Source organism: Eptesicus fuscus, chromosome 3 (assembly GCF_027574615.1).
Source record: "Eptesicus fuscus isolate TK198812 chromosome 3, DD_ASM_mEF_20220401, whole genome shotgun sequence".
Classification (NCBI taxonomy): domain Eukaryota; kingdom Metazoa; phylum Chordata; class Mammalia; order Chiroptera; family Vespertilionidae; genus Eptesicus; species Eptesicus fuscus.
In genome coordinates, this window is record NC_072475.1 from 24,748,131 (window position 1) to 24,765,844 (window position 17,714).

At 45.6% G+C, this 17,714-nt stretch overlaps 1 protein-coding gene across 5 annotated transcripts; it reads right to left on the bottom strand.

The window, feature by feature from the left end:
• Positions 1-1,336: 1,336 nt before the first annotated feature.
• Positions 1,337-16,962, bottom strand: B3GALNT1 (beta-1,3-N-acetylgalactosaminyltransferase 1 (globoside blood group)). 5 transcript variants are annotated; one of them, XM_054713695.1, is made up of 5 exons: positions 16,840-16,962; positions 15,048-15,138; positions 11,416-11,512; positions 4,841-4,942; positions 1,337-3,869 (listed from the first exon to the last, which is right to left on the bottom strand). In XM_054713695.1, exon 5 carries the CDS (start codon positions 3,835-3,837, stop codon positions 2,845-2,847), a length of 993 nt encoding a protein of 330 aa, XP_054569670.1. In that variant the 5' UTR covers positions 3,838-3,869; positions 4,841-4,942; positions 11,416-11,512; positions 15,048-15,138; positions 16,840-16,962; the 3' UTR covers positions 1,337-2,844. The 5 variants fall into 5 exon arrangements, 4 of the variants coding, with proteins under 4 accessions (XP_054569670.1, XP_054569672.1, XP_054569671.1 ...); XM_054713697.1 differs by having other exon boundaries at positions 11,416-11,649; XM_054713696.1 differs by lacking the exon at positions 16,840-16,962 and adding an exon at positions 16,547-16,663.
• Positions 16,963-17,714: the final 752 nt, after the last annotated feature.

Genomic DNA, 17,714 nt, shown 5'->3' on the forward strand with positions numbered 1-17,714 from the left:
CACTCCCGCCGCTCAAAGTTGGCCCCCTTCCAATTCCTCCCACCCTCCCTCCATCCTGCAGACCCCAAGAGAAATGCGCTTTATCCCCAACCTCATGCTCGGAAATACTGTTGTTATAAACAGCTCAGCTCTAGCTGCTCTGTATCTGGAGCCTGATGGGAACACGATAATGCCAAGACCATGTGGGGTAGAGCAGGAAAAGATTAACAAGGGGGTAGCCCTCTCAGTTAAGGGCCCAAAGCACCAGCTCCAAGTGAGCCAGAAAACCACTGAGCCGCTCAAGGCAGCCTCAGAAATGCAGGGTTCCCCCCCTTCTCCCCCCTCCCCACCGCCAAGCCCTTTCACATACTCGTTGTGGCAGATTATATGTCTGTACCCAACTATTCAGTCTCCACCCTGCAGAACAATGCATCTGGCCTGCTCCAACGTGACCTGCGCTATATCCTGTGAGAACACCCTCACGCGCTGAGCTTGGTATGAGATTTGCTTTGGTCAGTGGACCTGTATGCCGCGTTTCCTCCAACTCCTCTTTCCTTCCTTCTAGAACAGCACGCTCCAGACCGGGGCTGCCCTTCAGCCTGGGTCCTGAGATGAAGAGATGCCTGCAGCAGGGCCCCAGCCAACGGGGCAACCAGAGGTGTGCAATGCGGGTAAAAAGAAAACATGGTGTCAACCTCTGAGATCTGGGAGTTGTTCTTGCAGCATAATGTGGCAAGAGCTAATGTGCGAGCGGTCACAAACTCGGTGCTTGTGGGCAAACTGGAAGAGCGAAGCCGAAAGAATGTGTGAGACATGGGACCGGCAGGGCTGTGGCAGACAGGAAGCAGCCTAAGGTTAAGAGTTAAAATAAAAAATGCTGTTTATGTGGTTAAATATCAGAGGCCACGATTTTAATAACACAGAGGACTAATTTTTTTTTTTTACCTGAAAGCTTAACTACAAAGAAACATGTAGTTAAAAAACAAAAAATGTAATGACACCACCTCATAGTGATTTTTATAATTATTTAACTTTTTCGAGATCTTTCAGGCACCAAATCTCTAGTTGAGAAGGAACAATTTTCTGAAATTTGGCAATTATTCACATTTTATGTCTTTGTTGTTGTTGGTTTTTTTTTTTTTTTTTTGGTCTTATTTTAAAGTGAAGAGAAATTATTTTTTATTTTAAAAGTTCTCTTTTAAAAACTTCTGCATTAGCTTCACAAACAACAATATAAACATTTACAAAATTAATCAAGTCTAATCATATCGCAAAAATAATCACCATTTGTCTTAAAGAAAGTGACTCCCCTATGAATAGGGATTGACAGGGGTATAGATTGATTCCACAGACTACCTCACTGAATTGATTTTATTATGACTGAATCAGGTCTGAGACCAGGGAAATGGAAATAGCCTTGTTATAGAGAATCATAAATTACAATAGTTCTAATTGAAACTTGTTCTTATAGAAGAATTACAAATATTTGTGTATTACAAGAGCTAACTATGTACTTTCAAGTTTGTATTTTCTGCCAAAGGATTTGATCGCTTGCCATCATGTAATCGAGAAAAAAGGAATCAATTGTCCATGTCAGTCATAATAGGAAATTGCACAATCCCAAGAATATGGGGAACAAGTGTTCCTCTTTAATCTACTAGTAACAGATCCAACGAAAGAGACATCACTGCTTCCATAAAAAAAATAAATATACTCCTACATGACATGAAAAGCCACTTTGATTTTAGACCACACATTAGGGCTTCCTCTTGATGTGAAACTAATAACAATAGAGCAGCATTGTGGTTTTTTTCCTCTTTATTCTCAAACTGATTGCTAATGAGAAAACACACGGAGATTAGTAATGTAACTCAAATCTTTAGTCTTCTCTTTCCAACTCAAGTACCAGAATAACGACATTCCTTTCAATGTATTCTGACCATCAGATTCTTTTCTTTTTTGCCTTTAGAGTCCTTTCCCAAAGGAAACATACCGCCTGGCATTCTATATTAATCCTAATTCCCAGGTAGAAAATGAGACCCATGAAGTGTCATCTCAAAACACTGGGGATTATATTTTTAAAAACAAGACAATAATTTAGATTTTCTCCCTTTCATTCTTCTCTATATTACCACAATAAAATATTTATCAAAGTTAAAGAGATCACTGATACACAATAATGACCAATGACTTTACATTAATGGAGTTATCAATAACTCATTAGTGAAGTAACTGGAAAAGACTTCAAATGTAAAGAGTGATTCACTATTCTTTTTATACAGTATTGAAAAAAAAACATAACATTTAAACACTCAAAAATTTCTAAGCAATATTAAATAATAACTGATAACTCTGAAATACTGCAACATCTTGAGGTACCTGCTTGAGTGACCAAAGACAGGTAATAGTTTGGTATAACTCTAAGTTTTTACACAGAACTATATATTTTTAAAACTGGTAATCCACATAAGAGATACACAAAACCATTAACTGACTAGACTATTCAATAAATAGAGCTCCACGTTGCTTTGTTGTTATGAACGAATGAGCTTATAATTTAATAAAACCCCTTTAAGAAGTTCTAGTCTACAGAATGATATATTCCAACTGTTTGGTCCTGTTATTAACAAAAGACTTTGTTTCATGCCTCTCAATATCATCTTGAAAGGGCCTGATTTGATTTCTGTCAAAATATAACACAAGTAAAGTGTAAGCCTGCAGTCTCTAGTCTATGGGTTCGTCATGAATTTCAGTTCAGAGCAAACCAACACAGCGACCTTCTCAGGAGTGTTCCACTCCAGTGCCAACTCTGGCACTTCCCACAAAGTGTCCTGTCCTTTTCTAAGTTCTGAGTAGAACATGAAATTAATAATGGCATGTGGTGTTCCTTAGCATAACCTGCCAAAATGTGATGATTTCCTTGGAAGAAAAGCCATGGGCTGCAATCACACGTCTGAGTTGACAGACATCCAAATGAATCCTGTACAAAAAGAAGAGGTTTGTGTCTTCTGGAATGTGAATGTCCACTTTCAATAAATTCAAGCAGATCCCAACATAAACATCTTCAAACTTGATGGGTTTTACGTGACTCATCATCTCATAGATTTTTGGCACCAAGTCTCTGGACATCACATAACCAAACCCACTGCAGTAGGGTGGGAACACCTTGAAGGGATACTCCTGATAGGAAATATGGGCTTTCTGGTAAAATCCTCTATAGGAATAATTATCAATTAGAGGATAACCGGTGAAAAACTTCTCTGACTGGTTTAAATTTAAAAGGTACTTGACTAAATTGCCAGTATTGATAAAGACATCAGTGTCTGTTTTCATGACGTACTTGGCATTGGGGCAGAACTCATTGACCCACCTGAATGCCATAATTGTTTTCAAGGTCAGGTTATTATATGTGTCTAAAAAATCTTGTCGTATGATGTCACCGTAGAGCAGGTTCTCATCCTCTAGGGACAATGATAACATTTTGTCTTCCCTCTCAGCCTGTTGGCCTAGTAAGAAAAACGTAAGAACCTCATATCCCCACCAAGACTTTTTTTCACCCCAGGTAACTCTAATGGCCTGTCTGGCTTTCACATCGGAGGGGTGTGAGGTCACCAGGATGACAAGAAATGGGTTTTGGTGAGAGCAGTTTGAATGCTCTTGCGTGAAGCGAAAGTCTTGCCTGTAAATGGGCTCATACTCATAGAAGTACATCCAGTTCACGCGCTCTATCACATTGTACTGGGGCAGGCTGAGGTACCACATCACGAGGAAGCTCAGGAGTGACAGCAGCAGGAGGCTCCATTTGAGGGATCTCAGTGACATCCTACTGGGGAGTGTGGTCAAGAGAGCCAGGGCCATACACAGCAGCTCAGAAGCACGTGGCTCAGCTTCTGGGAGATTGACCAGAGACCAGGTTAGTAATCCACCACCCAAAACACATTTTCAAACAATATCTGATTATCTACTTAAGGAGAAAGAGCAGGAGAACAAAGCTCCAAGCAAACCCCCAAATCCTAACCCGAATCTTATTAACTTCATTTAACTATAAATAAGTGGATACCAACAACCAAAAATAGAGTTGGGCTTTTTACATCCAGATAAAGGTTAAAAATATTCTTGATTATTTTGGAAAATTAATAGTTCCTGTTTCACATAAATAACTGTTGCAATATGTCTCATTCTAACAAAGCAGCACATCTTAACAAGTCTCAGACAAACGGAAGGAAAGTGTCCCGAGTAAAGGGAGTCGTTTATAATGGCATATAGGCCCTGTTACTCTTCAACAATGGGGAAAACTCAAAACAGCAAATCCCATTACAAAAGTTAACTTACATGCATTTCACAAGCCACGGTTTCCAAATGTGAAAATGTGACCGTGGTTATGATGTCTATGGTTTATGGGACCACGAAGAAAATAAAGCAGCAACAAAAAGCAGAGGAACTATTAGTCCAAAAGGCAGAAAGGCCTCTCAAGGACTGGCCAGAACAGAATTTTGACTTCCTATTACACAGGTGGGCAGAGAGGCCAGGGTCTACAGCCCAGCTCCTTCCTTCACCAAGGCAAGCGTGTGTGTTGTTTCCCTCTTGGGGCCTCGGCTTCCTCCTCTTTACATCCTGAAGGTGTTGATACAGGGCAAATTAGTGCGGATGTGTGCAAAGTATGTGGCCAATGTTAGTTATTCAACAAACAGAGGCTGCCATCACCAGCTGTGTTCTACGCTTGGCATCTTTTCCATCCTATTTGTGTCTCTACATTGATTTTTACTGTCAAAAGGGATCATTCTAAAGAAATAATCTTGATGAATTCTTACTACCTGATGAAAAGGGGGTTTCAAAGCCATAGATATATTTCTATTATTACCTTCTTCTTCTGGATTTCTTTTTTCTGAGTGAGCGGAAGACCTTCAATTTTACCAACTGAACGTTCAGTAGTAAGCGGTAGTCGTCAGAATGCTTGAAATTTCTGTAACATACATAAGAAATGTAACAGCAGTGACATATGGGTCAGGGGACTAGGGAGGTCAAAGAGGGGAAGGGAGACTTATAACTTGAAAAAGTTAAAAAAAAAATACTGCTGGTCCACAGAATTCAGAGTTCCTGACTTCATCACGGAAGAGGGTGGCTGGTATTCAAGACTTAAAATCCCTATCTAAGTTCTTACGTCAGCTGGTGTCTCATGTCCCTCTACAACAGTTCCACTTCCCCCTTAGAGACCTCAGGAGCCACTACAGGAAGTAAGACACGGCACTTCTAAGTGACACTGCTGTGCCCTATCTTTAATTCTGTTCCCGTAACTATTTTGTAAAGCGACTGCAGGGATACCTCCCACACTCAGCAGTGTGGGTGTCGGTGTGGAAGAATGAAGGAGGCGTGTTGGCGAAAGGGGGGAAAAAGAGACTAACCGCAAATACTATAAAATAGTTGTTCATTCAGGGTGATGGAAAGAGAGGCATTCTCATATATTTATAGGTTTCTTTGTACTTGGAATTTATCCCAAAAAAAGGAAGAAAAAGCGTAATAAAAATGCTTGGATATGAGCTAAATGGCCCACCCTCCATCTTGGCTGCAACACTTAACGACTGTGTGCCCCTTGGGGAAGTTATTTCACTTCATAAGAGTTTCTGTTTTCAGCTACAAGCCAAGCATCCCAACACCAATTCAGTTAGTCCGAGGTTTGTGGGGGAGAAGATGGATGGCCCAGTCAGCTCAGGGGCCCTCAGCAATTTCCGAAGTGGAATGGCACGCAGGCATGCGAGCGGATGCACACACTATGATGTCATGGGAATCCCACTGGCCTGGCCTCAGGTCTGGGATGGACTCATGCCCTGACTCGGGATCACAGGCAGCTGGTCTCCCAGCTCAGGCCTCCTTGGCCAGCTGAGCAGCGGGCTCGGTGAACCCTGACATTGTTCTAAATCCCAATCCCAGGGGAGGGACAGGAAGAGAACCCGGAAACAACGACGAACAGAAAAAGGCCAACAGGGAAGTAGACCATGATTGTATTACTGACATCTTAAATAATAATGTCACATATCACTATCAAGAAATAAGCTATATATAAATTATAATTTAAAAGCAATTTCCATTTTATTAAAGACAAACTCATGATTATGTAACTACACGTGCATTCCCCAACTGGATTCCACATCATCTCCATTAAGCAAACATCCTCTCCTAGCCCACAAGCCTAGCGCAATGCTGGCTACACAGCAGCTGCCAGTGATTACTTGTTGATTGGGTGGTTGATCCTTAACAGCTGAAAAAACATCTCAATAACAGAAAAGCCCAGAAAACCTCCAGAGACAGAGCACGTCAGCTTCCAGGTTATGAAGCGTGCCAAGGCTGTCACCATCATAGGAAGCCACCCTCCCGACAAGTCATTGGCACCTCCGTGATTAATGCCAGAACTTATTCCCCAGTCCAATCCCAGGCTGAGTCTATGTCTTATCAAGAGGTGTTTTAGTTTCAAAAGGGCTCTGTGGGCAAAAAGAATCAAACTTAAGCCATTAATTTTGAATGGAGGGCTCCTCAGAGTTCTTCATGTTAATGTACATTCTCTCAGAAGAGGATATATTGTGCAATGTTTCCCAAATTTGTCTGAACAAAGAACCCACTTTAATTCTCAGAGTCTGTGGCAGGGCTAGAAGAATTCCATACTTTGGGAAAGCCTGTCCTAGAACATCACTGCAATCATTGAATTAAGAAACTAGTTTCCGTGAATTAATAAATAAAACTTGAAGAGTAGTTTAGAGTAAAAAAAAAAAATTGGGGGGGACAAATTGGTTCAATGACTTTGGAAAACTTTTCAGTGTTATTCACTAAGGCTGAACATCTATGTGCCCTATGATACAGCAATGCCACTCCTAGCTACAACACTCAACAGTGTGTATGCATACAAGGACACCCAAGTATGCCCAAGAATGAGAGAGTAATAGCACACTTTTCATGACAGCCCCAACCTGGAGCCAACCCACAGTGGAAGAGAGAAATACATGTATACAATAGCACATTATACAAAATGAAAACGAACAAATTTCAACCTCACATGACATCACAGAGAATCTCTTAAAGATAACGTGGAGCTAAAGAAACCAGACACCTCAAGAAGAGACGTCATGATTCCATTTACACAAAGCTGAAAAGCCGGCAAAAGTAATCTGTGGTGTTAGAATGGAGGACTCTAGGGAGAGGGAGGAAATATTCATTGGGAGAGGCTGAAGGGGACTGGCTGGGCTGATGGTTCTATTTCTTGACCTAAATTGTGGTTACACATGCGTTTACTTGGATAATTTATCTTCTAACTTTGTGTACTTTCTTTTTGTTTGTTATACTTCAACAGAAACATTAAGAAGCTTGGCAATCCAATGAGTCATTTTGCATATCTGGTTACTGGGTGCAATCGGTGTTGGCAGGTGTCTACATGACATGACGGCCCTGGGTGCCCCAGTCGTGGTGTGTAATGTTCAAGAGAGCCCACAAGTTAAGGCGCCTTTAAAACCTTTACTGTTTACATTTAATAGGTAAGAAAACTAAGGCTTGGGGAGAGTCAATGACTTGCCCAAAGTCTCAGGTTTGTAAGTGAGGGAGACAAAATCAAACAGGACCCCAGATCTCAGGTTCTTGGCCACTACCTTCTTATCTATCCTAGGGAGACTGCTGCCCACCCCTTGACCAGGGCTAGGTTGAGTGCGTTTTAATTTCTTGCAACCACTGAATCTTGATAGAAACAGTAAAGCAGCATCACAGTTTTCAAACAGAAAGACTCAAGATTCCCACTCTCAAAACCGGAAACCTGAAGTATTACCAACAGTAACAGTTAATAACTAATCATTCATGCAAATACAGACCTTCTTATTTTGTAACAAAAACATGCTGGGCACTAGGAAATAAATGGGGGAGGGGAGAGTGACCTGGGGGATTCGGTTCAAATGAAAATAAGTACTCCAGAGAAACAGAACAAAGAGAGTCACTGCAATGGTACCATTATTTAAACCAGAATGACCTGGAATTCTTTCCTGGGATGCAAAAATGTTGGTTATTTTTTGCAAAGGGAAAGCAAATTTAATTCTTTTCAGAAATATACAAGAATTTTTCTAATTGCAAATGTATATGTTCCCTTGCAGAGTCTGCACTTGCTCTTTTCCTCTTAACTCACAAGCCGGTTCTGGAAAAGGCTGGCTCCTTCTCATGCTGCAGGTCTCAGCCAAATGTCATTTGGGAGAGTCCTTCCGAACCTCTTATCTCAAGCAGTACCCCCAGCCCTTATTTTCTGTCACATCTTTCATTCTCTCCTTAGCATTCAACCCTACCTGAAAGGTTGTGTCTACTTGTTTACTGCCTGTCCTTGCCTGCCTTGTTCACTGCCATATCCCGTAACCCAGTGGAAATCTCCAAGTGGTTGGCAGGAATGTTACAGAAAGTAATTCCTCATATCCCTGGTGCCTACCACATAGTAGGTGCTTGCTAGATATCTGAATATTATGCAAATAGCCTGGTAATGTGCTTGTATGCACTTTTGTAAGTACCATACACACATCAATCATGTCCTATTTCTTATGAACACATGAGGAAAATTTCTCAAACTGAACACGTTACTTCAGAAACAAAGCAATACAAAACTCTACCCTTCTGACCACTGAGTACATCAGAAACAAACAACCGGTGATGTTTCACAACTTCTCTCCTGCCTCTTTCTTTAGCCCAGTGGTTCTCAAGCGTTGCTGCACATCGTAATCTCCTGGAGAACTTGGAAAACTCGACACCAGGATATACGCAGGGCCAACTACCTCGGAGTTTCAGAGGGTGGCGAGGGTCAGGTAGCGTCCCAGGTGACTCCAATACGCTGCTCTAGGCCCTCGAAGTGCAGTGCATGGGACCTTGTTAGACCTGCAGACCCTCAGGCCCCACCCTAGACCTCCTAAATCAGAAACTACATTTTACAGAGGAACACATATAAACACGCAGGATGGGGCTGGCACACAGTGACAGCTGAGTAGATGGTACTGCTATTGTCACAGTCCACACTACATGCTCCATAACTTACTCTTATTTGCTCATATTCGTTCTATTGACAAACCCCGCTGCTGGCTCCAATGTCTCCTACAGGACAGTGCATGCTCTAGAACACATTTAAACAGGCAAATGAATCCTAGTCCATCCACTTTTCCCCTCCAAATCAGCAGGCCTTCTTTTAGAGCCCTCGGATTATGTTTCTTCCAGGATCTTAAAATTCCTGCTGTTCTGCTATCCTGAACACAGAAGCCGACGGGACCCGCCCGCAGCGGTGCACAAAGCCCAATGTGGACTTTTCGGGATCCTCCTCCACACACAGGCTCTCCTCTCGCATGACCCTTCCTCCTGCCCTACAGCCTCCCCATGGCTGAATGGCATTATTTTTCGAGGTGTGATGTGCACTGTCCAAAGTCCTACAATGGGTACTTCTAGCCACTGGAGAGGAACGACAAAACACATTAGCCTTTTCAAATGGAGGTGTGAGGTATTCAAGTGGCATCAACCTACTGCAAGAATTGTGCGTATTTGATGAGGTTTACGTTTTTCTTTTTACTTTGAAACACACAGCTGGATGTAGAATAGAGAATCACCTTGTACTTATTGAACGAGTGAACTGTGACTATTATGTTTACCTAATTTAATGATGCTTAAAAATAAAATACGCTTTAATCTGTCAAAGGTTTGCATTAAAAAGAACTTGCCTTTTGCTTCATCCATTCCATATATATATATTCCATTTCAAAAGGACCACTGATAAGTTAGATGTAAGTCAGAGGAAGGTAAGTCGTTGGTTATGCATTTGGTTTATCATCTTCCATGAGGACTAGAAATAGTGGCACTGGGGGATGTTCTAGTCTGGGGAAAACAAAAGCTTAGAAGAGCGATGGTAGATGCTTTCAAATATTCTGAACAATATGTGAGTTTTAACTCCAGAAGGCAAATGGAAGCCCAAAGATTAAAATTAGTGAGAGGGTCCAATATAGATTTCTAGAACGGACTGCTCCTCACCAGTGGAAATCTCCAACTGGTTGGCAGGAATGTTACAGAAATTAATTCCTCATTGAGTTTCAAGTTATTTTAGGTAACCTCTGTGGTCTCTCCCAACTCCAAGATTCCATGACTTTGTTACTGATGTTTAAAATGCAGTATATGGAAAAGGTTTATTTTTTTATGTAACTTAAAAACATTGTTCAATTTTTAAGAATGAATCTGAAGTATTCATTGAATTGAAGAAGAAAAAAACGACGATTAAGCACAACTTTCCATGGTTGTTACTCAGTTTTAAGTAGATGGTGAGCATAAATACCTAATACTCCATCACCACTTCCCAATTCTGCCCTTGGATTCCCTGCTGGTTGCATCAGTACTACCTTCAGGTATATTCTGAGATATATGGGAGAATGTCTTTCATGCAAGTCTTATTAAAATAAAAGCCTCCTGCCTTGGTGTGAAGTAGAAGACACGTGGAGTGTTAAAAACATATTTTAAAAAGACATGATATACTGGTATACATATAATATACATATACACTGAGTGGCCAGATTATTATGATCTCTGAACGCATAATAATCTGGCCATTCAGTGTCTATCCTATATAATAAAAGGCTAATATGCAAATTGTCCCCTCGACCAGGAGTTCAACCAGCAGGCAGGCCGGCCAACTGCCCATGTCCCCTCCCCCTGGCCAGGCTGGCCGGACCCCACCCATGCACGAATTCATGCACTGGGCCTCATATACACACACACACACACACATACACACACACATACACACACACACACACACACATATACACACACACTGAGTGGCCAGATTATTATGCATTCAGAGATCATAATAATCTGGCCACTCAGTGTATATATACATATATACATATATACATACATACTATTTGCAGACAATGTACTTTCTTATAGGAATAATAATATGTGGGAATATTTATAAATTTCTGGGATTGTGCAGTGTAGAGTCACAGGGCTAAAAAAAAATGAGGAGCAGCCAAAAGTAGCAAAACCTGAGAAGGAAAATTCAGCTGCAATTTTCTCTTTGCTTCTGCTCTATCTGCACTTGCAGCAACAACAAAAACCACTCTTAATAATGTGAATGCATGTTAGGATTTTAAATGGGGTTTTTTGTTTTATTTTTTTAAGGAAAGATGGGCTTGGGCTTAAGTCTGTATCACTTCTACAGCAATTTACAAAGCACGGTGACTATACTGTAAAATAAGTGTAATCACCCCATTTTTCAGAGACCTGTGCAGTCCAAGTACAGGCAGACCTGGAGCTCAAACTCAGGCCCACCTCCAAATGCTGTGCTCCTTCTCCACAGCACAGTGCCACAGAAGGGCCCTGGCTCACATCCGATCTTACAGCCTCCTGAGATTCCTGGGCAGGGAGCAAAGAGTAGAGCAAAAGTGGACTTACCTTTGCACTCAGGGGTGGGTGGTCTGAGAGAATGCCATGACAGAGCAGCCTGTGGGAAGAGGCAACAGGATGGCCGGATCCGGAGAAGCTAGGAAAACTGGAGCAGAGCAAAGACCACACCCATCAGGCAGAACAGCAGAAGGCTGGACTTCTGTCTGTTGCATTACAGCTTTACCAATTGGAGGACATTTCATTCACTCATTCGGTACACTGGACAGGTGTCAGAGGCTGGGGCTGCAACGGGGAAGATGACAGACAAACCCTGCCCTCAAGTTGCTGCACTCCATGGAGAGCGAGGAGGAAGGCTCATATCTCCAAGTTGTGCACCAAATGTAATGAGTAAAGCTCCCCTGGAGAAGATGAAGGGAGACCTCCCTCCTCAAATGTCTCCAAATTGGTGGGCAGCCTCTATGGCGGGGAGCTGAGTGTGCAACTCTCAGAATGTGTAGATACTCCATGCGTAAATTATAGGAACAGAGTCAGTTTAGAGAACCATTTAATATTAAGAGGTAAGAGTCAGTTACCATTTTTTATCTTAGAAAGTGGGTAACTCCATCTTTGAAAACAAAGTCTGTTACCAAAATAGTAGCCAAATACAGTTCCAGATAAGAGACATGGTTTGAGTCCTCAGTCATAGTGAGGGTAGGTGGCCGCAGACTTGTCTAAGCACAGCTTAGGAGTTTAGCAAAATTCTATGTTCTAGTCCAGAAGTGGGCAATTTAAAAAAATAAATAAAAAGCCAGACAGCAAACATTTTCTTTGTGAGCCATATGGTCTCTACTCAATTCTGCCTTTGTAGTAAAAACAGAGCCACAGACAATATTAATATATAGATTATATATTATAGGTTAATATATGGCTATGCTCCAATACAATCATCTATATTATAAAAGGCCAGTGGCCATAACGCCGTAATGACCAAATGACTGGTCACCAGGAGGTGCATTGATGGGTCTCATGGCGAGGTGGGTCTGGGGTCTTGCGCGATTTCATGCACCGGGCCTCTAGTCTTACCTAATAAAAGAGGAAAATGCTAATTGACCGTACCTTCACTACGCCCACAGCCAATCAGAGCAAGTATGCAAATTAACCAAACAAAGATGGTGGTTAATTTGCATACACAGGCGCAGAGCAGAGTGAAGCCTGCTATGAGGGGAAGGGGGGCGGCGGAGGGAGCTACTGGAGTGGTGCTTCAGACAGAAGTGAGGACGTGCCGGCTCTGGGCGGCCTGGAGCGGGGAGTGGGGACTTGCTGGCTCTGGGCGGCCAGGGAGCGGGGACATGCCGGCTCCCAGGCGGTCGAGGAGCGGGGACGTGCCGGCTCTGGGTGGCTGGGAAGCGGGGACGTGCCAGCTCCCAGGCGGCCGGGGAGCGGGGAATTGCCAGCTCCCAGTTGGTCGAGGAGCGGGGACGTGCCGGCTCTGGGTGGCTGGGAAGCGGGGACGTGCCAGCTCCCAGGCGGCTGGGGAGCGGGGACTTGCCGGCTCCCAGGCGGCCGGGGAGTGGGGACTTGCTGGCTCTGGACGGCTGGGAAGCAGGGACATGCTGCCTCCCGGGCCGGGAAGCAGGGACATGCTGCCTCCCAGGCGGCTGGGGAGCGGGGATGTGCCGGCTCCCGGGCGACCGGGGAGCGGGGACTTGCCGGCTCCCGGGAGGCTGGGGAGTGGGGACTTGCCGGCTCCCAGGCACTGGGGAGCGGGGACTTGCCGGCTCCTGGGCGAATATCGTGCAATGGGCCTCTAGTATATAATAAAAGCCCAGCAACCATAATGGTGTAACGACCAGAACAACTGCTCGACAAGTCACTGTGAGGTGCATTGACCCCTTCTCGATCCCTCCCCTCAACCTCCCCCACCCCAGCCCACAGGCTCTGATCGCAGGATGGCGAATGGGGAGATGGGATGGATGGTGGCGGGGCGGGACTGGGGACTGGCGAACTGGTGGAACCTCTTGGTCCCTCCCCCCGCCTGCAGGCTCCAATTGCAGGATGGCGAATGGGGAACCACGGTGAATGGGGTGGGACTGGGGACTGGCAAGCGGGCGGAAGATGGCCCTGATTGCAGGCTAGGCCTAGGGACCCTACCTGCACATGATTTCGTGTGTTGGGCCTCTAGTTTTGTTTATAAAACAGGATGCTGGTCTGGAAGTGTTTGTTCTAACCACACGAAATAGCATGCCTTAGGACAGTGATGGCGAACCTATGACATGCGTGTCAGCACTGACACGCGTAGCCATTTCTGATGACACGCAGCCGCTGAGGTTTATTAAATACAATTATATATAACAATTATACACTTATGTTATTTAAACTATAAATATCACGAAATAATGGTTTTTCCTCAAAGTGACACACTACCCGAGTTATGCTCAGTTTTTTGGCGAAGTTTGACACACCAAGCTCAAAAGGTTGCCCATCACTGCCTTAGGACATCAATAAAATGTCCTAAGAAGTATCTTCTCTATGTTCCCTCATGACCTCAAAAGGGCCAGGCTACTGAGAAGAGGGTCCTAGCGTGGGTAATGTGTTTCCTAAGTGAAATGGTTCCTGGAGGGTAGGCAGAGCTGGTAATTATTAACCTGGGCTGTGGGTGTCACCTGGGGACAACAAAAGGCCTTGGCTCTCTGGTTGACTAGCTATATTCAGGGTCAGACACACACAGAATGGTAAACTCTGATCATCTACTCTAGTTTTCGGTTTTTATTCCTTAATTTATCAGAGCTTCGAGTGGTACAAGCTCATGAAGCCAGATCTTCCATTCTGCAGCCTCTCAGGCTCTACCCTACAGATGATCGCCCCATACTTAGATGTGGCCCCTGCACCTCTCTATGCTTCTAGCACATACCCTCTTCTACCCTCCCCTCAAATTCACAATGTGTCAAAAGCTCTGGTGCCAAACACAAATCACTATTTATAATATGCAACTTCTTATTAAAACCATTGTTCATAGTCCCAAAAGAGATATGTGCCAAAGAGTTTACTGTTAAAGTGAACTGCAACTTCTGAATGCATCTGTTGTATAAGGTCATTTGAGGACACTCTGTTTGACCCCACACATTTGACCTCAATCATGAGCTGTGAAGTATGGTTACCCACCAACACTGTGAGCAACAATGAGCAATGATAGCTTTTAGAGCTGCAACAGAATAGTACATTTGTCCTAGACATTATATACTGGGGAAAGGGATAAAGGCATTTCCTAAAATGGGATTCTACCTATATCATCCAATGGTGGACAGAACAGAGCTGGAGACTGGACAGACAGAAAAGGCAAATCACTGGAAGGGGAAAGAAAAGAGAAGAAAGTATCCAATGGGTTATTTTCTTAGGGATAAAGAGAACTGAGTCAGAACGTGAAGTTGACTATAACCGCCAAATTAAGTTTATATAGTTAAATTTTTCCTGAGGTACTATATGGTATTTTAATAATTCCATTTTTGAAAAAAATTTCAAAATGATTTAGTAGACCTTAAGTAACTCCTGTACCTTCTCAAATCCTTTGGGGAAAGAAATATACTAGAATATGTAACCAAATTTGTAGCTGTGTAAACAATCCTTAAAATTTTGTAAAGGAGACTATTATGTCAATTTTACGCACGCAGGATAATTTCTAAATTAAAATAAGATGAACTTACCTGCAGAATTCCAGATGAGACCAGAGCACTAGCTGAACTTCTTTGTTGTTTTCTGTATTCCATGCTTTAATGAAAACAGATTTGCTGGGGACTATTGAACAGAAGAACAGAAAAAACAATACATCCGAGTCATAACAACATTGGGCACTATGACATTGAACATCAATGTTCTAACCTGGCTGGTGTGGCCCTCTGGTTGAGCATTGACCTATGAACCAGAAGGTCATGGGTTCAATTCCTGGTCAGGGCACATGCCTCGGTTGCAGGCTTGATCCCCAGTGTGGGCGATGCAGGAGGCAGCCGATCAATTGTTCTCTCTCATCACTGATGTTTCTATCTCTCTCTCCCTCTCCCCTCCTCTCTGAAATCAATAAATATATATTTTTTAAAAAATAAAACCCATGTTCTATACCTAGCAAGCTGCTATGGGAGCAAATTATTATATATCGACACTTCATTTTTGGAAAAATGACGCTCTCTTCTTCCTTCTTGTTCACAAATCACTTCATGCCTCTAATCTGGAATTATATTTAGCCACTGTATTGGTAGACTTTTATTTTCAGGGTTGGAATTACCCACTGACCATGCATTTGAATAAGCCTTTCTAGTCTAGCAGAAAAATGACTCTTATCCCTCAGTCTTAAACAGTTCCCTTCTCTAGGCTGATACAGGCATCGACACAAAACCAGATTCTGAGAGCACAAAACCAGCGCCCTACACCTCTGTCCTAGCCGTCTGAGGAGAGCTAAGACACAAAGTTGTTCCCCGCGGAGGACTGCAAACTCAAACCTTTTACCTCTGAAAACAAAAAACAAAAAAAAGGGGGGGGGGGGCATGGTCTGATCATTTGTTCCTTGGTCGTAGCTCTTCCTGCCAAAGCAGCCACCTCCTAAACGCTGACACGACGTGCACAATACACCAAGAAAAGAAAGCCGCCGCAGAGGGCCCCTCTCCCTTCTGGTCCAGCAGTGAGGGGTGGGAGAGAAGGGCTTCAGCGTGCAGCCCGCGCCCGCTGCGGGCATCTCTCCTGGCTGGCTGCGTGGGAAAGTGCGGCTCCGCGGCACCTTTTAAGGTTTCTTTGGAAAGGCCTTGTGTACCCGTTAAGATCGCCTCTTCCAAATCACGTAACCGCTAGGGGTTCCTCCGCTCTCTGCCCAATTTGCCCGTTCTCCTCCTCAGTTCCACATTCTTCCCAACCCCGCCCCAGGAAGAGCCCTCCCACAATTCGGCTCCCGGGCCCGCCCTGCGCGTCGGGAATGCGTTCGCCGCGGGTCGGTTGGGGATCCACGGCCACCAAAAGCCCCTCTCCGTCCGATCCCCGCCGCCGCCGCCAACGCCCCCCTGTACCCGCCCGCCGCCCAGCTCCCGCGGCTCCTCGCCGGAGCCGCCCGGGTGGACGGAGAGGCTGGGGCTGCGCCCCGGCGCCGAGCCGGGCCTACGGCCGGGCTCCTAGCAGCCGAGGCCCGAGTCCGCCACGCATCCCCGAGTCCGCCACGCACCCCGGCGCTCTCCGGCTCGCCCAGGGCGCCGCCGGGCCCCTTCTCCCGCGCCCGCCGGGCTCGAGCAGCTGCTGGTCGCGGAGGCCCCAGCCCGAGGGCCCGGCTACTGCCCGCGCTCCCGACCGGGCCGGAGTGGGCGGCGCCGCCCAGCCTCCTCCCCGCCTCGCTGCTCAGCTCCGGGCGTCCCCGAGGCGGGCGCGACCGGGACGCGGAGGGCCCCCAGACCACGCCCGCCCCCCGCTCCCGGGGTCTCAGAGCCTCGGAGCCGCCCCCAGCCCCCGCCGCAGGCTCACCTTTTCGCGAGGCGCGCACCCCGTCCGTGCGCAGGCGGCGGCCGCCTCTCCCGCCCCGCGCTCACGCACCCTCCCCGCTACCGGGCGCGCTCAGACCACGCGCAGGGCCCGAGCCCCTCGCTCGCTCGCACGCACGCACGCGCGGCCACGCGCGGCCCCACGCGGCCGGTGGCCCGCAGCCCTCCTCACTGGCAGGGGCGCGCGCTCACGATCCTCGCCATCACCAAGCACCGTCACCGTGGCACTAGGTATGCATTTGACACGAGGATGGCAGAGGTCGGGCGGGGTCGTGGCGGACCTCACGCAAAGATTTGTTTCAGACTCGCTCCCCTTGGTCTCCTTGCAAAGTTCCAAAGCTGCGTAAATGCCACAAGCTAGAGGCAGTCATGGGGGGCGGGGGGGGATTTACTTATTTATAATCCCCCTAGAACTAATAAGGAAAGAAGGAAACAGGAAATTCTTGGCTCTCTCAGAAGAAATGCGCGTGCGCCTCCTAGAATCCATGGAGAATGAAGGGTGGGAATACGTCGGGGTGACCACGGTCTGGTGTTGGAACAGGAGTCCTAGGGAGTCCCGTGCTGTCTGGGAATGCCTCCCGGGGAAACTCTCCTTTGGTCTGGAGAATCCAAAGAAGGTCAGCCCCACCCGGAGTCGTCACCATCGACGTAGTGCTCCCTGGGAGGGAGGAGTGGCGAGGCGCTCAGGCGCGGGTGGAGGTGGTTGAATTAATCCAGGAATAATACTTCTCCTTTCTCGGAACCCCTGGAGGAGTGCCATCCAACCACAGTTCCCCCTCCTGGCCACTTGGCTGTGGGTGGGTGAACAGCGTGGCTCCAGCATTCCTGTGTGAAAAGTTGATAGAGCCCTCGCGGGTT